Source organism: Ctenopharyngodon idella, chromosome 17 (genome assembly GCF_019924925.1).
Source record: "Ctenopharyngodon idella isolate HZGC_01 chromosome 17, HZGC01, whole genome shotgun sequence".
In the NCBI taxonomy this organism is placed as follows: Eukaryota; Metazoa; Chordata; class Actinopteri; order Cypriniformes; family Xenocyprididae; genus Ctenopharyngodon; species Ctenopharyngodon idella.
The window spans coordinates 20,066,848-20,082,415 of NC_067236.1; the positions used below are offsets into that span (position 1 = coordinate 20,066,848).

Sequence of the window (15,568 nt, forward strand, 5' to 3'; positions counted from 1 at the left end):
GTTATATGACATAAATGCATTTTAAATCTTTCGAGGATAGTCAGGCTGTGCGTAAATTAGTTTGCCATGGGTGCCATCACATTGTGTTAGACTTAGATGGAAAGATCCTGAAATGGCCATTGCTATCAAATGTTGAATGCACTTATTGTCTCTGGCCAGCTGAATTTACCATATAATTTGCATATTCCACCAAAAAAATTTTAACCTCTTTCCCACGCCAACATTTTTTTCCGTCTGATGAACATGATTCAAAACCACCTGTACAGCTATCAAAGCCAAACCCAGAGTATCTAGTTCCTCCTCTTTCATTTTGCATCTTGATTTTGTACATTTTCTCACGCTATTGTGTAGACAAACTGTATAGTGAACAGCAAATAGCGTTTAAAATACACATTCTTCCTTCAATAGTGTTTAAAGTCGGCACTAAATGAAAATTCACCCCATTTTTTAAATTCACATTATTGATTTTATTGTGAACTATATTCATCCATGCATAATTATTTTATATATAAAAAAAAAACTGTCCAGAGCGAGAATAGACAAAGAATCTCAAATATAGTTTGCATTTGTCACATGCTTCAGTCACTATTATTATCCCATACATACATGTTATTTCATATTCTTTTAGTTAAATATTCTACAATGTGGAAAATAGATGTGTTTTGAATGGTAGTGTAGTTTAATTTTTTTTTTACAATATAATATTGTTGTCAATTGGTGACTAGAATGAAGATCAGTTTCAAAATCAACTTCTGAGTAACAAAGCATTCAGTAATCTTACATCTGTCATGGTGAAGACCTTTGATTTGTGTCTATATTGAGATACAGGTGGAAAACTATATTTTTAAGGGCAGTGAAACTAAACAACAAAGAGGAAGTTAGTCAGTGGTTAAGCTGACACAAACTATAATCTTATGTTCAGTGTTTTAACTCTATGTTATCTGAGCCTTTTGCAGGTACTTGAACTGGTGCATGCATTAGATAGAAACTATAAAACTTATTATTTGTGTATTAGTAAATGTAGACAGTCATTGCATTTTGCCATCACTTTTTTCCAAAACTGCATTTCTCTATTTTTTTTTTTTTTTTTTTTCATTCATTTAAAAGCTTTTGAATAGTTGCAGAACAGCTTTGTGTGTGTGTGTACCTGCAGATAAACCTTTATTTGTGCTTCTACTTTTGTTAGTATCCTCATATATGTTATTCTGAATTTACCCTTCAGGATCTTACAGTTATTTTCTGTAAGCATCTTAATCTGGCCAAGAACAGGCACTTTGCTTCGCTTGGTTTTTACTGCCTTTTAGGGTTGTGTTTATCTGATGGTTCATGTGTGGTTTGTGTCATATAGTCACGGAGGAGTTGTGCAGACGTCTGTATTGTTTGAGTCTGAGATACTAGTTTAGATAACGTTTTTTGATCAAATTTTTCACAATTAAAAAAATTGTTACCACTCCATTTTAATAGTATAGTTAGCTCCATTAGTTAACATGAACTAATGAAAAATAATTCTAAAGCATTTATTAATCTTAGTTAATATTGAATAAAAAATGTATGAATACATTATTAAAATCAAAAGTTGTTAATATTATTTATTGGACCTGAACCAACATGCAGCATCAATGAACAGTTGTATTTTTATAAACTAACATTAAAAAAGATTAATAAATACAATAACAGATGTACTGCTCGTGTGGCCGTCAAAAATGACAGATTTTTTATTTCAATTAAATGTACTATATTTACAGTGGGTACGGAAAGTATTCAGACCCCCTTACATTTTTCACTCTTTGTTATATTGCAGCCATTTGCTAAAATCATTTAAGTTCATTTTTTTCCCTCATTAATGTACACACAGCACCCCATATTGACAGAAAAACACAGAATTGTTGACATTTTTGCAGATTTATTAAAAAAGAAAAACTGAAATATCACATGGTCCTAAGTATTCAGACCCTTTGCTCAGTATTTAGTAGAAGCACCCTTTTGATCTAATACAGCATGAGTCTTTTTGGGAAAGATGCAACAAGTTTTTCACACCTGGATTTGGGGATCCTCTGCCATTCCTCCTTGCAGATCCTCTCCAGTTCTGTCAGGTTGGATGGTAAACGTTGGTGGACAGCCATTTTTAGGTCTCTCCAGAGATGCTCAATTAGGTTTAAGTCAGGGCTCTGGCTGGGCCATTCAAGAACAGTCACGGAGTTGTTGTGAAGCCACTCCTTCGTTATTTTAGCTGTGTGCTTAGGGTCATTGTCTTGTTGGAAGGTAAACCTTCGGCCCAGTCTGAGGTCCTGAGCACTCTGGAGAAGGTTTTCATCCAGGATATCCCTGTACTTGGCCGCATTCATCTTTCCCTCGATTGCAACCAGTCGTCCTGTCCCTGCAGCTGAAAAACACCCCCACAGCATGATGCTGCCACCACCATGCTTCACTGTTGGGACTGTATTGGACAGGTGATGAGCAGTGCCTGGTTTTCTCCACACATACCGCTTAGAATTAAGGCCAAAAAGTTCTATCTTGGTCTCATCAGACCAGAGAATCTTATTTCTCACCGTCTTGGAGTCCTTCAGGTGTTTTTTCATGTGTCTTGCACTGAGGAGAGGCTTCCGTCGGGCCACTCTGCCATAAAGCCCCGACTGGTGGAGGGCTGCAGTGATGGTTGACTTTCTACAACTTTCTCCCATCTCCCGACTGCATCTCTGGAGCTCAGCCACAGTGATCTTTGGGTTCTTCTTTACCTCTCTCACCAAGGCTCTTCTCCCCCGATAGCTCAGTTTGGCAGGACGGCTAGCTCTAGGAAGGGTTCTGGTCGTCCCAAACGTCTTCCATTTAAGGATTATGGAGGCCACTGTGCTCTTAGGAACCTTAAGTGCAGCAGAAATTTTTTTGTAACCTTGGCCAGATCTGTGCCTTGCCACAATTCTGTCTCTGAGCTCTTCAGGCAGTTCCTTTGACCTCATGATTCTCATTTGCTCTGACATGCACTGTGAGCTGTAAGGTCTTATATAGACAGGTGTGTGGCTTTCCTAATCAAGTCCAATCAGTATAATCAAACACAGCTGGACTCAAATGAAGGTGTAGAACCATCTCAAGGATGATCAGAAGAAATGGACAGCACCTGAGTTAAATATATGAGTGTCACAGCAAAGGGTCTGAATACTTAGGACCATGTGATATTTCAGTTTTTCTTTTTTAATCTGCAAAAATGTCAACAATTCTGTGTTTTTCTGTCAATATGGGGTGCTGTGTGTACATTAATGAGGAAAAAAATGAACTTAAATGATTTTAGCAAACGGCTGCAATATAACAAAGAGTGAAAAATTTAAGGGGGTCTGAATACTTTCCGTACCCACTGTAAGTTCAATAATGTTTTCTATTTAGTATTTTCAGGGGATTTTACTGTACTAAATTATATTTATGGAACAGTTATGATCCATTTATTACCCGTAAACCACTTTTTGAGCATAGACCTGAAAATGAAATTACCAACTTATGTTTTGGTCTCTTTTTAAAGAAGACACTTGGCAGATTATTGCTAAAGTAAAAAAAATAAATAAATAAAAATAAAAAAAGTGAAATAAAAAAAAATATATAGAAGTTTATTATTATTATTATTATTATTATGAAAAATGCACAAAAATAGTATTTTTAAATTATATACATATATTTTCCAAAACATGTTTTACTTTAGAACTGTGATAAATTCAAAGCTGTAAATCTCGAATTTGAAGTTGATATCTCAAAAAATGAGCTTTCAGTAAGATTTTGTTTGGGTGCAGTAAAATTCATCTCCCATAAATTTCCTATGCGCTCATTTTTGACTGCAAACAATACAGGTGTGCCTATATTTTAGCCTAACCTTTTTGAATCATGATTTTTGTGTGTGTGTGTGTGTGTGTGTGTGTGTGTGTGTGTTCACACAGCAAGTGCCAAAACCTTTGCCAAGTTTCGTACCATTTTAAGTAAAAACATACCAGATTAAGTAAAAAAGTTTTTGGTCAAAAACGAGTATTTTTGAGCATAGACGTGAAAATGCACTATCCAAACTTAAATCGTTGTAATTCAAGAATGCTTTGGAAATTGGAATATAGTTTTAATGAAGGAATATTGTTTTAAAGAAGACACTCAGCAGATTGTTGCTGAAGTGAAAGCACTTCAAAAACTCAAAGTATGAAAAAGTTTAGATTTACTGTAAATCAAATGTACTGTACTATATATATGTTGCAAAATAAATTTTTACTCTTAAATTGATATAAAATATATCTAACCAAGTTGTGGGCCAAATTTGAAGTTGATATCACAAAAATTAAAGTCCCCATGAGATTTTGTTTAGCCGGTATACCAAAAACAGCCACCGGGTGTCACCCACATTCCATTGAATTGCTTTGATGCATTCTCACGTAACAAATTAATAAATTTCTATCCAAATACCACTTCTATCACAAATCACAAAAATGGAAGCTTGAGATTTAGACCTTTCCGACGATATGTATTTTGTCAAGATTAGATAAGTTTTGACTATAAAATAGTTAAAATAAATGTTGTAATATGAAACATAAGCGAGAAGCCCACTAAAAGGATTTAAAGTACCGTTTCCACACAATGTCCAATTTCAAAACAGTTTTCACAGGATGAATGCTGAGCTTTCGAGTGACACCTAATTTAAAATGTAAAAAAAGGCAATAAATAAAAACAGCACCAAGCTATCGGGACTGTTTAATGTTAACTAAAGGCACCTTGTTGTAAAGTGTTACCTAATTTTTTTGTGTAGAAACTATTTTCACTCAGAAATTGCTAGTATATATCACAATTTAAGTTTCTTTTTAAACGTACTCCGATACTCTTTATTTACGTCTTTGAAAAATCATTTTTACAGTGTTCGATCTCACGACGTGTGTAGGAATCTAACAGTGTTTTAGGGGTTTATTGATGGATGATATAGATTCTCTGAAGCGTTTCTAACCGGGTTACAGCTCACTAAAGGCAACACAAGGGCAAGAGGGTGTTGAAATTGTCTCAAAGCCCCAGATGTCTGCTGACACTACAAATTGAGCATCTGATCCTGCAGGATGAGCGCAGAGGAACTAGAATCTGATTCACGTACATCAATAAAAGCACCACTAGTGAACTCAGGCACGTGTTTACAACAGAGCGACCTGATAACATCCACCTCATGATCATGTTTCCCAGCATCAGCCTGATCGATGATGCTGTCAGGACTGAGGTGGAGGATGTGGGTGGGGGTTTCAAAGCTAGCAGATGCTGATGATTAAATATATGGTTTACAGGATGATTGAGATACTCTGACCTCGAAATACTGGCGTGAGAAAGCAGTGTTAATTTCATTTTCTTTTCAGATGAGTATCACTTTGTATTGTTTTATAAATGTTGAACTTATATGAGAAGACACAAACCAAAAACATTGATGCATTCAAAATGCAGACCTATCTATCATGTTAACCACTTTTTCCCCCGCCAAAATATATTAGTCATTGTTTTTTTTAGTAAGATTGGAAACTTGTCATATGCTGCCACTGTCTTCAGTCAAAAAATAGAAAGAAATATAATGAAATAATTGAATAATAAATTCAAATAATTTAGAAACACATTTCCCCTAAAACCAATATAGTATCTACAGAGGCATTTAAGTGTAATTACAGATGATTTAAAAGGAGAATCAGCTCTTCTTTTTGTAAATTTTCAGAAGGTCAGACTGAATCTTAGACTGTGGTTTAGCACTTCCTGAACGAACCATTCTGTTGAGGTACACATGTGTTTGTGTACCTGGTTATGGGGACAAAATGTCCCAAAAAAATGATAGAAATACCAGTAATTTTTAACCTTGTGGAGACATTTTTTTTTTGTTCCCATTAGGAAAACAGCCTTTTTTTTTTTTTTAAATGTAAAAATGCAGAACATTTTCTGTGATGGGTAGGTTTATTTGATCCAGAGTGACCTTTTACATTGTTGGACTTTCTAATCATCAAAGAAAGGTATCACAGTTTCCATAAAAATAAAAAAAAGTGCTTTTGAGCAGCAGCATATTAGAATGATTTCTGAAGGATCATGTGACACTGAAGACTGGAGTAATGATGCTGAAAATTCAGCTTTGATCACAAGAATAAATTACATTTTACTATATATTCACATAGAAAACAGCTATTTTAAATTGCAATAATATTTCAATATTTTTGATGTACTTGGTGAGCAGAAGAGACTTAAAAACAGTAAAAAATCTTACAGACTCCAAGCTTTTGAACAGTAGTGCAATATATAAATGTGTATGCATGTATGTGTGTATTACAATTTATATATGACAAAAACAGTATACATTAGTATAAGAGATTAGTTGAATGGTATTGTTGAAAAAGTGTGAATGTTGGACACAGCCTTGTGTAATAGATATCACAGTCAAAATAGATTTAACAATACACTTACAATATTGTCTGCAAAATATTATAGGTTAGAAGTGGGAGTTAAAACGAAAGCTCAGAGGTATTTCTTGGTAATTGCGATCTGGTGCCTACGCTGGATTATTTGACAGGCAGGAAGTGCTGATGAAATGTTGTTCTCTTTTCTTAAAAAAGCAAGGATTATTGTAAACTGTCTTGATGTTGACAGAGAGTTCATAGATCAGTCTTTGTGTTTGAATGTATAAGCCTTCCCTTCATTTCACTCCCCGGTTTCAGTCCAGTTCTTTTTGTTGCATATAAAAACATCAGCTTGATCCAATCACAACGGTAGTTCAGATGTACAGTAAATGGGGCTTTTGTGATTGCAATCCGTACCAGTTCCAAGGATCTGTTGGTTTTGCTCTCCCATCTCTTTGTGCCTCTCATTCTTCCATATTCTCCCGAAGACGAGTAACAGGTTTGAAGCACTGGCCTGACCCGTTCTGCTCAACAAGCCGTACAGGAGTGGATCGGCAAGGCAGTTGAGCATCGAGAGGAAGACGGTGGCCTTATATCCGATGAAGAGCCAGTTGGGATATGGACAATTCTCCAGCAAAACCCTCAAAACCATCATGATGTGCAAAGGCCCGAAACACAAGTAGAGGGTCAGCAAAATGCCTCCTAGAAGCTTGAACACATGCCGGCGCTCCATCGACCCCAGAGTTTGGTTTTTCTTTATATCCGAATAGATCTGCCAATAACAGAAACCCACCACCAATGCGGGAATGAGGAAGCCTACTGCAAAACGAGCGACATTGACCCTTTTTTGTATATCTGACAAAGGAATTATGTCCAAGCAGACTGAATAATTCTCATCCTCATAGTAGACACTATTTGGATGCACAGTGATTGCATTGAATGCGACTGCAAAAATCCAAGCGGCAATGCTCACGCTGAACGCAATCCTCCGCTTTCTAAACTCGCGAAACTGAAGCGGGTGAACGATGGCTATGTAGCGATCCACAGCGATGCAGCTCAGAAGTATGGCGCTGGTGTAGAAGTTTGTGAAGAGCAGGAAAACGCACACGACACACGCGGTCTTGCCGTAAAACCAAGTGTCGTGAAGAGTGAACTGAATCCACACGGGCAAACACAAGATAAACAAGAGGTCCGAGAGAGCCAGGTTAAACATGTAAACGCCCAACTCGTTCTTCTGACGGATAAGCCGGTACGACACAAACAGGAAGAAGACGTTGGACGGGATGCCGATCAGGACCACAGCCAAGTGCAAGGCGACGAATACTTTCTTTTCTGGATTCTCAGGCGGATAGCAGTCGTCAGTTTCGTTCAGGCTGGGGGAGGTCGTCCATATCTCCGTTACATTCATCTCAAGCCAGCTAGATTATATGAGGAGGGACAAAGATCATTATTTGTTATGTGATCGTTTTACTTGACAGTACACTCTAAAAAATTATGATTGGGGTTGTTTTAACCCAGCGTTTGGGTTAAATGTTTGCCCAACGTGCTGGGCAGTTTTATTTAACCCAACTATTGTTTAAAAATGACTATATGGCTGACTTAAAATGAACCTAAAATAGGTTGGAAAATAAAAATCAGGCAACAATAATAATCAAAAGGTGAACATTTATTAATAAGCAATTTAATAAATGTATATTGTTTAATTATTATTCATTAAAGATAGCAATTTATTAAACATATTAATAAAAGTTAATTTCCAACATACTTTGGGTTCATTTTAAGCAAGCAGTACAGTAATTTTTAAACAATAGTTGAGTTAAATAAACCTACCTAGCAGGTTGGGCAAACATTTAACCCAATCGCTGGGTTAAAAAACCCAATCGTTGGGCTAAAACAACTCAATCGCTGGGTTAAAAAAAAAAAACAATTGCTGGGTTAAAACAACTCAATCGCTGGGTTAAAAAAAACAGTTGCTGGGTTAAAACAACCCATTCAGTGGGTTAAAACAACTCAATCGCTAGGTTAAAAAAAAACAGTTGCTGGGTTAAAACAACCCATTCGCTGGGTTAAAACAACTCAATTGCTGGGTTAAAACAACTCAATCGCTGGGTTAAAAAAAACAGTTGCTGGGTTAAAACAACCCATTCAGTGGGTTAAAACAACTCAATCGCTGGGTTAAAAAAAAACAGTTGCTGGGTTAAAACAACCCATTTGCTGGGTTAAAACAACCCATTCGCTGGGTTAAAACAACTCAATCGCTGGGTTAAAAAAAAAACAGTTGCTGGGTTAAAACAACCCAATTGCTGGGTTTGTTTTTAACCCAGCCTTTCTTAGAGTGTAGGATAGCAACTATTAACTGAACAGTTCAAGCAAAATTATAGTTTATTCAGGATCCAATGATGTACTCTTTCCTTTCTGCTCTTTTGTATACAATGACATTGAATATGGACAGATGCTATGATAGTCTTGTGTGAGTAATATACACCACTGGTCAAAAGTTTGGAATAATAAAGATTTTTAATTCAATGTTTTAGAAAGAAATCTCTAATGCTCACCAATGCTGCATTTATTTGATCATTGTGAAATATTAGAATGTTCACTGTCATTTATTTGAATGACAAATCTTTTGAAACATTATAAATGTCTTTAATATCGCTTATGATCAATTTAATGCATACTTGCTGAATAAAATAATCAATTTCCTTCAAATTTCCTTTCCTGTACACTCTAAAAACCGCTGGGTTGTTTTTTCTACTCAAATGCTGGGTTGAGCCTGTTGGGTCATTTTGTTGGGTTATTTTTTTCCATGGTTGGGTAGTTTTTGTGTAACCCAGCCATTGGGTTAGAGGCTGGTCAATCTCACTGACAGCTAAAACAATACACCCCTCCCCCACCCTGCCCACTGACGCAACAACCCAGCTGTTGGGTTACACGGAGTGCGGGCATTTTGCATCCTCGTCAGGAGAGAGCAGTTTTCAACGTCGCCAAATTGGTGCATTTCTTCTGCACAATAAAGGTTTGTTTTATTACATTTTATTTTATATATAAAGACTTTACAGTGTTGTAAATCATAATGCAATGCAATATACAGGGATCAGCTAAATGTGTCAGTCCGCATCGCCCTTACAGAAAAAAACACATGAACTTCACATGTGCAAAAACGCATATATGACCACATATACATGTGATTTTGCACATGTGAAATTTAACATGTGAAACGTGTTTTGCACACGGGAAATATGTGCTTTTGGAAAAATGTGTGAAACCCAATGTGATCACATGTGAAATTCATGTATTTTTTCTGTAAGGGCGTTCATCTCACATGATGGAAATGTCTTTTTCCTTGAATAATCTGATTTTTATTTATTATAATACTGAATATTATTAAATTTAGATGTTAAAATGTGCTCTCTTGTTTATGTGCAGGTTATAAGGAGCCTGCCACGATATCTTTTGGCTGTGAGAAATGCGGAGCAGCGGTCTGAGGTTCGTAGCTCCCCCGCCGAACAGCGGCCCATCACCAGCAATAGAGTCATTTTTAATCAATAGTTGAGTTCAATAAAACAACCCAGCAACTATTGTTTAAAAATGACTGTATGGCTGACTTAAAATGAACCCAAAATAGGTAGGAAATTAAAAATCAGACACATAATTACTAGAGGCAACAATAATAATCAAAAGGTGGACATTTTTTAATAAGCAATTTAATAAATGTCTATTGTTTTATTATTCATTAAACTTATTAATAAATGTTCATTTCCAACATATTTTCAGTTCATTTTAAGCAAGCAATACAGTAAATTTTAAACAATAGTTGAGCTAAATAAAACATTTAACCCAGCATTTTTTAAGAGTGTACCTTCAATGCAAAGTCACTTTTGGATAAAAGCATAAAAGTAGATTTGAGATCAAAAATAGATTTGAGAGTTAGCCTATATTTTCATCTGTTCCTCACACAAAACTATCCTATTGCTATAGAAGACTTGTAATATAGTACACAACACACATGCACTATATTTCACATTTATGATGCTTAAGCTCAACACTTTGCTGTGTTGAAAAGAGCAGCTTCAATATTCATCATGATCTTCATTTGCGCTCCATAGAAGAAAGTCACACGGGCGACATAAGGGGAAATAAACAATGACAAAATCTTCAGTTTTGAGTGAACTGTCCCTTTTAAGCAGATTTATTTACTGACTCATAATGTCAGTCACAAAACGCAACAGTAATACTTTACAATACTTTACAATAGTAAAGTAATTACCCAATAGCTATTCTAGAAATTGAATCAACCAACCAACCAACGAAACCTTTAAAATGAAAACCACATGCGTTTAACAGCACCAAAAGCCCATGTGCTGAAGATTTTAGATCAAATCTACTCACCATATGCGCAGCGAATCAGGAATCTGTTTTTATGACAAAATGACGAAATATGATAAAAGATTTGCAAAGACATAAATTAAGGAACTGCCCATTGCAACGATCTTCTTCACATGTGAGGAAGTAAGAGTGGCAAACATCACTTCCTTGTCATTACTTAGTTTAACCCCAGTGAGCAGAAACCACAAAACACTCAAGAAATGACATTGCATCCTGCCTTCCTGAAACAACATTTGTCATTCTACTTGTTTACTGTATATACATTTATATTTATCCAATACTTTTAGTCACTCATCTACTGTTATTCTTGGATTACTGTTTTTAAGTTTTGATAATGAGGTTGAGTTATCAGTCTATCAGACTGCATTACAGGACTTTAAGCTAAAATGTTTTAATTCAAATCAGTTTGATCAACATGTGTTGTGACGGTGGGTGGTTGATAAAAGCACACAATGAAGAAACTGGTGAGAATAACAGTGTCTTTAATCAAGTAGCACAGGCTCCATTGTGACGCTGACAGTGAGAGGATCCAGGGCGGAGTCCTAACTGAAGGGACGGACGGAACCTTAGGATTGATCGGCGGAGGCGGAACCATGGTGAGTGGAGGAATTGGCGGAGCAGAGAGGCTGACGGACCTGGGCGACATTGCAGGCTTGGAAGGCTGGGACTGAGCTGCTGACTTGTGGGACTGAGGCAGCGACAGGGACTTGGATGACTGGGGCGACAATGGGCAATAGGGAGGTGGGAGGAAGGGAGGAGCCTGATGACGCCGTAGGGGTGCAGGCGCAGCCAGAATCCCGAAAGTCCATGGCGGGAACTGGACGTCGACTGACAGAGGCCGACCTGGAGCTACGAGAGAGCCCAGCGGAGTTTCCGGGCAGATGGGCCACGGTGGCGATGAGCGAGCGGTGAGCCGAGGCGATGGTGATGGGCTGACAGGCCAAGGTGGAGACATGGGCCTGGAGGTCGAGGTGCAGCTGGGGACTCGGCCTCAAGCCAAGCTGGTGGAGGGGAAGACCGAAGCGAGGTGGATGAGCCGCACGGAACTAGCGGCGGGGGCAGAGCCGAGGAGCTTGATGACAATGTTGGCGCAGAGGGTAGCATCCTTACTGATACCATCTCCATCCCTTTTCACCTCTGCTTTACTACTTTCTTAGGTTTTCGCTCTCGCCCAACTAGCTTCTTTCCATCCATGTTCTTCTTTGCGTAGTTAACATCATGAGCATTGCATGTTGAAGGAACGGCAGAGCGAGTTCACTTTCACTTTCACTTACTATATAATTATAGGTGTTTATTATATTTTAACTCTCTATTAGTGGTTAAAATGTGTTAGCGTGTATAAGATCAAATGAAAAAGCATACTGACATACGCCTGCAAACCCAGGACTCACACCAGTGGTTTGTTTTGTGTATCTGCAGGATGCTTTTGTGAAGTCAAACATCTCACAGAAACCACAGACGATGCTTTGATAATGGGTTTGCATGCTGTAAAACAGATAAGATCTATTTGACAGATGTCATTCACTTTCTGGAAACAAACACACACCAAAGAAATGCACAGAAATGTGCTAGCACTCAAGAGTTGACACACCTGCTTGTTTTTATTTTGACTACAGTTCACATGTATGCACAATTTATATTTGTCCAGGAACAATATAAGCAGAAGCCTTTAGGTTTTTAACCCTATAAAGCCTACTTTATTATCTTTAATACACACATTTCTAAGGCCTCTAAATGATCAACATGATAAAAACTTTGCTGTTGCACACAATCTCCTACAGTCCTTCTATTGTCTGATTGATAATTTATACTTTTTTAGCAAGTAAAAATGTACAAACATCCTCCTTCAGCTCGTGCCTCACGTGTCTATTTCCTGTGAAATCTTTAAAAAAATTTTATCAAGTAAATGTAAGAATAACTTCTATATAAATGTGTTCTCTCAATCATCATTGTATTGCATTGCATTATATGTTGCTAAACTACAGAGCTTTGATCATAAAACTAAGCATCTCACTAAGATATATTATTGGCAGATATTGTGCGACAACTGATATCTATATGCATTTCATGTCAGTAGTCTGTTATACTGTTGTAAAAATCTCATTGATTTACATTACAAGAATTTCATCTTACTTTTTGTCCATTATATAAATATCAGGATCTGCACCAAATTTCATATCTTTGCTCAGTTTGAGCAAAAATATTCTCACTATATCATATATGAGCCATAAAAACCTGATGTATCAAATATGATACTCAACAAAAATCTAAATTAAATACCAAAATTACCAAATTAGTGTCTCAAGAAAACAATAATATACATTATTTGCAGTCTTCCAGTGTTATTATAAACTCATGGTTTCACCACAGATGAATAAATCTTGCTGAATTGGTCCCCACAGCACTTAAAAAGGTTTTTCATTTCAGTTTTGGCACTGTCACTTATGAGACAATAAATGATGGGGTCTAAAACGCTGTTTATTGTCGTGGTGGCCACAAACACCATGTAAACATCTCTCAGATTCTGCGCGACGCTGCAGTCTCCGGGCTCCAGCAGTCCTCTGATGAACATCACCACCTGAAACGGGGTAAAAGCCACTAAGTAGGTGAACAGAAGAAACAGGAGTAGAAAGCAAATCTTTCTCCGTTCGCTGACCACAGTGGATGTGCTTTTCTTCAGCGACCTGATGATCTGCATGAAGCAGAAGGTCATAATGAGCACAGGAACGAGAAATCCCAGGACGGCGCGAGTGATGGCCACGATGGCGCCGGCGCTGGTCATGATCATCGGCTCCTCGCACATTCGACGGGTGGAAAAGTTCCTGATGGCATCCGTGTAGGCCAGAAGACCGAGATGAACCGCAATCTCCACCAGCCATACGGTGGCGCTCACCAGCACGGCGGTTCTGACCTCTCGAACCCGTATGAAATGCAGCGGAAACACTATGGCTAAATATCGATCCATAGAGATGCAGCACAGAAACCCTGAGCCCACATAGAAGCTGTTGAACATGACCACCGCAATAACGCTGCACAGACTGTCGTTTATCTTCTGCTCCAGTGCCATCGTGATCCAAACGGGTAGAGTTAGGATATACAGCAGGTCTCCGACAGACAAATTAATCAGATAAACCGCCAAATTATTGCCCCTCTTCATCAGAACCCAGGCCATGTACAGGGACAAACAGTTTGCTGGAAATCCAACGAAGAAGAACAGCGAGTAAACTGTCGGGTACATGTTCCGCTCCACCGTGTTTCCATGTGTGCAGTTAGTCAAGTTTAAAGAAGCGTTGAGGGCCATGATAGACATTCAGGTGTTATTGTCCAAAAGAAGCTGAATACAATTCTCATCCTCTCAACATATAATACTGCGAGTAGGCGTTGACTTCGTGGAAAAATAAGCCATGCAAATCAGTTCAGCATGACTGCTGATTTCCAGGATAAAAAGCTTCAGAGGGAATATTGTGCATGTGTGTAATTTGTATTATTGTTGTTATATATATATATATGTTATATACTTTCAGTTCCTTAAATGTGTGGGAAGTAATTCTATTAAGCTGACCCAGTTTTCTTATACATATCTTTATTATCTTTATACGTCTAATCTAATCTAATATTACATGTTTCATGTATTTAAATGTATGGGATGGGTAGTGATCCTTTTAAGCCCAGTCAAATGGGCTTAAAAGCCCATTCTCTCCCCCTACACTGCCCCTACTCCTAAACCTACCCATCATAGAGATGATGCATTTTTACATTTTTAATAAAACATTGTTTAGTATGTTTTTAAAGCTATTTTAAATATGAGGACTCATAAAATGTCCTCATAAAACATGTTTATGTCATAATACCAGTGTAATACCCATGTCATTATACAAATTTGTGTCCTCATAAATCATGAAAACAAACACACACACACACACACACACACACACACACACATAGTGGTTATATTCTAAGATAAATCGCTTATAATGTAAAAAGAATTCATTACTTTTGGTTATCTGTATCGGAAATTGCAAACAAAGTAGAAACTATATCTATAGAATCTGTATCTTTGTAAATCTATAGATGTACCAAATGATTCATTGATTAACCAGATCAGTTGGATTAAATTAATTTATTAAACTGAACGAGTCAAAAGTTTGATAGTAAGAGCATTATGAAAGGCAGTTACTGTGAATGAAACATTTATATAGATGAAACACTTATTTTGTGTTGCGAAAAGATACTTTGTGATTTTGTGTATTGTACTAACACGATTGAAAACATGCTGAAATGTTTGAAAATAGTGCACATTTGATGATCTGTTGTGATATTAGTAGTAAGAGTTTTGAAAATGTAACATTTGCTTGTGAAAATTGCACCAAAGCCATTAAAAAAACCTGCAAACCCACTCAAAACTGTATTAATCGAAGCCGTTTTTAATCTAAGTGTTTTGTTATGTGTTGTTTTTGTTTCTTTTATTATATTGTGTGCAGGGACACCCTTGAAAGCAAGATAGAGTTTATCCTAAAGAATAAATTTATAGCAATCTCTAATCTAAACTCTCATGTTTTGACATAGTCAAGAATAAGTTACTGATTTTAATTGCAAACATAAAAAGTCCTGGTTGTCTTATAAGGAGCACGTGTGCCTTTTTAAAGTAAACACTTTACATTGTATTGTATAAGCCTGTTGTATATGTTTGTTTAAACTGAATCTTTTTCTCTAACCTGTTCGTATGTTTCACCATCACATGACAGAAAGTCTTTCTGTACAAATGCCTTTAAGGCTGATGAACTGCAGATGTATCGTGTGTTATCATACCGTAC

At 37.1% G+C, this 15,568-nt stretch overlaps 1 protein-coding gene and 1 long non-coding RNA gene across 3 annotated transcripts; one reads left to right on the top strand and one right to left on the bottom strand.

Moving 5' to 3' along the window:
* Positions 1 to 5,915: 5,915 nt before the first annotated feature.
* On the bottom strand, positions 5,916 to 15,284 carry LOC127498804 (psychosine receptor-like). Of its 2 annotated transcripts, none has more exons than XM_051868554.1 (2): positions 10,758 to 15,284; positions 5,916 to 7,786 (listed from the first exon to the last, which is right to left on the bottom strand). In XM_051868554.1, exon 1 carries the CDS (start codon positions 14,062 to 14,064, stop codon positions 13,108 to 13,110), a length of 957 nt encoding a protein of 318 aa, XP_051724514.1. In that variant the 5' UTR covers positions 14,065 to 15,284; the 3' UTR covers positions 5,916 to 7,786; positions 10,758 to 13,107. The 2 variants fall into 2 exon arrangements, with proteins under 2 accessions (XP_051724514.1, XP_051724513.1); XM_051868553.1 differs by having other exon boundaries at positions 10,758 to 10,923.
* Positions 9,288 to 11,486, top strand: LOC127498806 (uncharacterized). The gene is made up of 3 exons (XR_007925985.1): positions 9,288 to 9,384; positions 9,795 to 9,854; positions 11,249 to 11,486. It is a non-coding gene; the product is annotated as an uncharacterized LOC127498806 (long non-coding RNA).
* Positions 15,285 to 15,568: the final 284 nt, after the last annotated feature.

Excerpts from the sequence above, each read along its gene's own strand:
- LOC127498804 (XM_051868553.1), bottom strand. The coding sequence starts at position 7,776 with ATGAATGTAACGGAGATATGGACGACCTCCCCCAGCCTGAACGAAACT.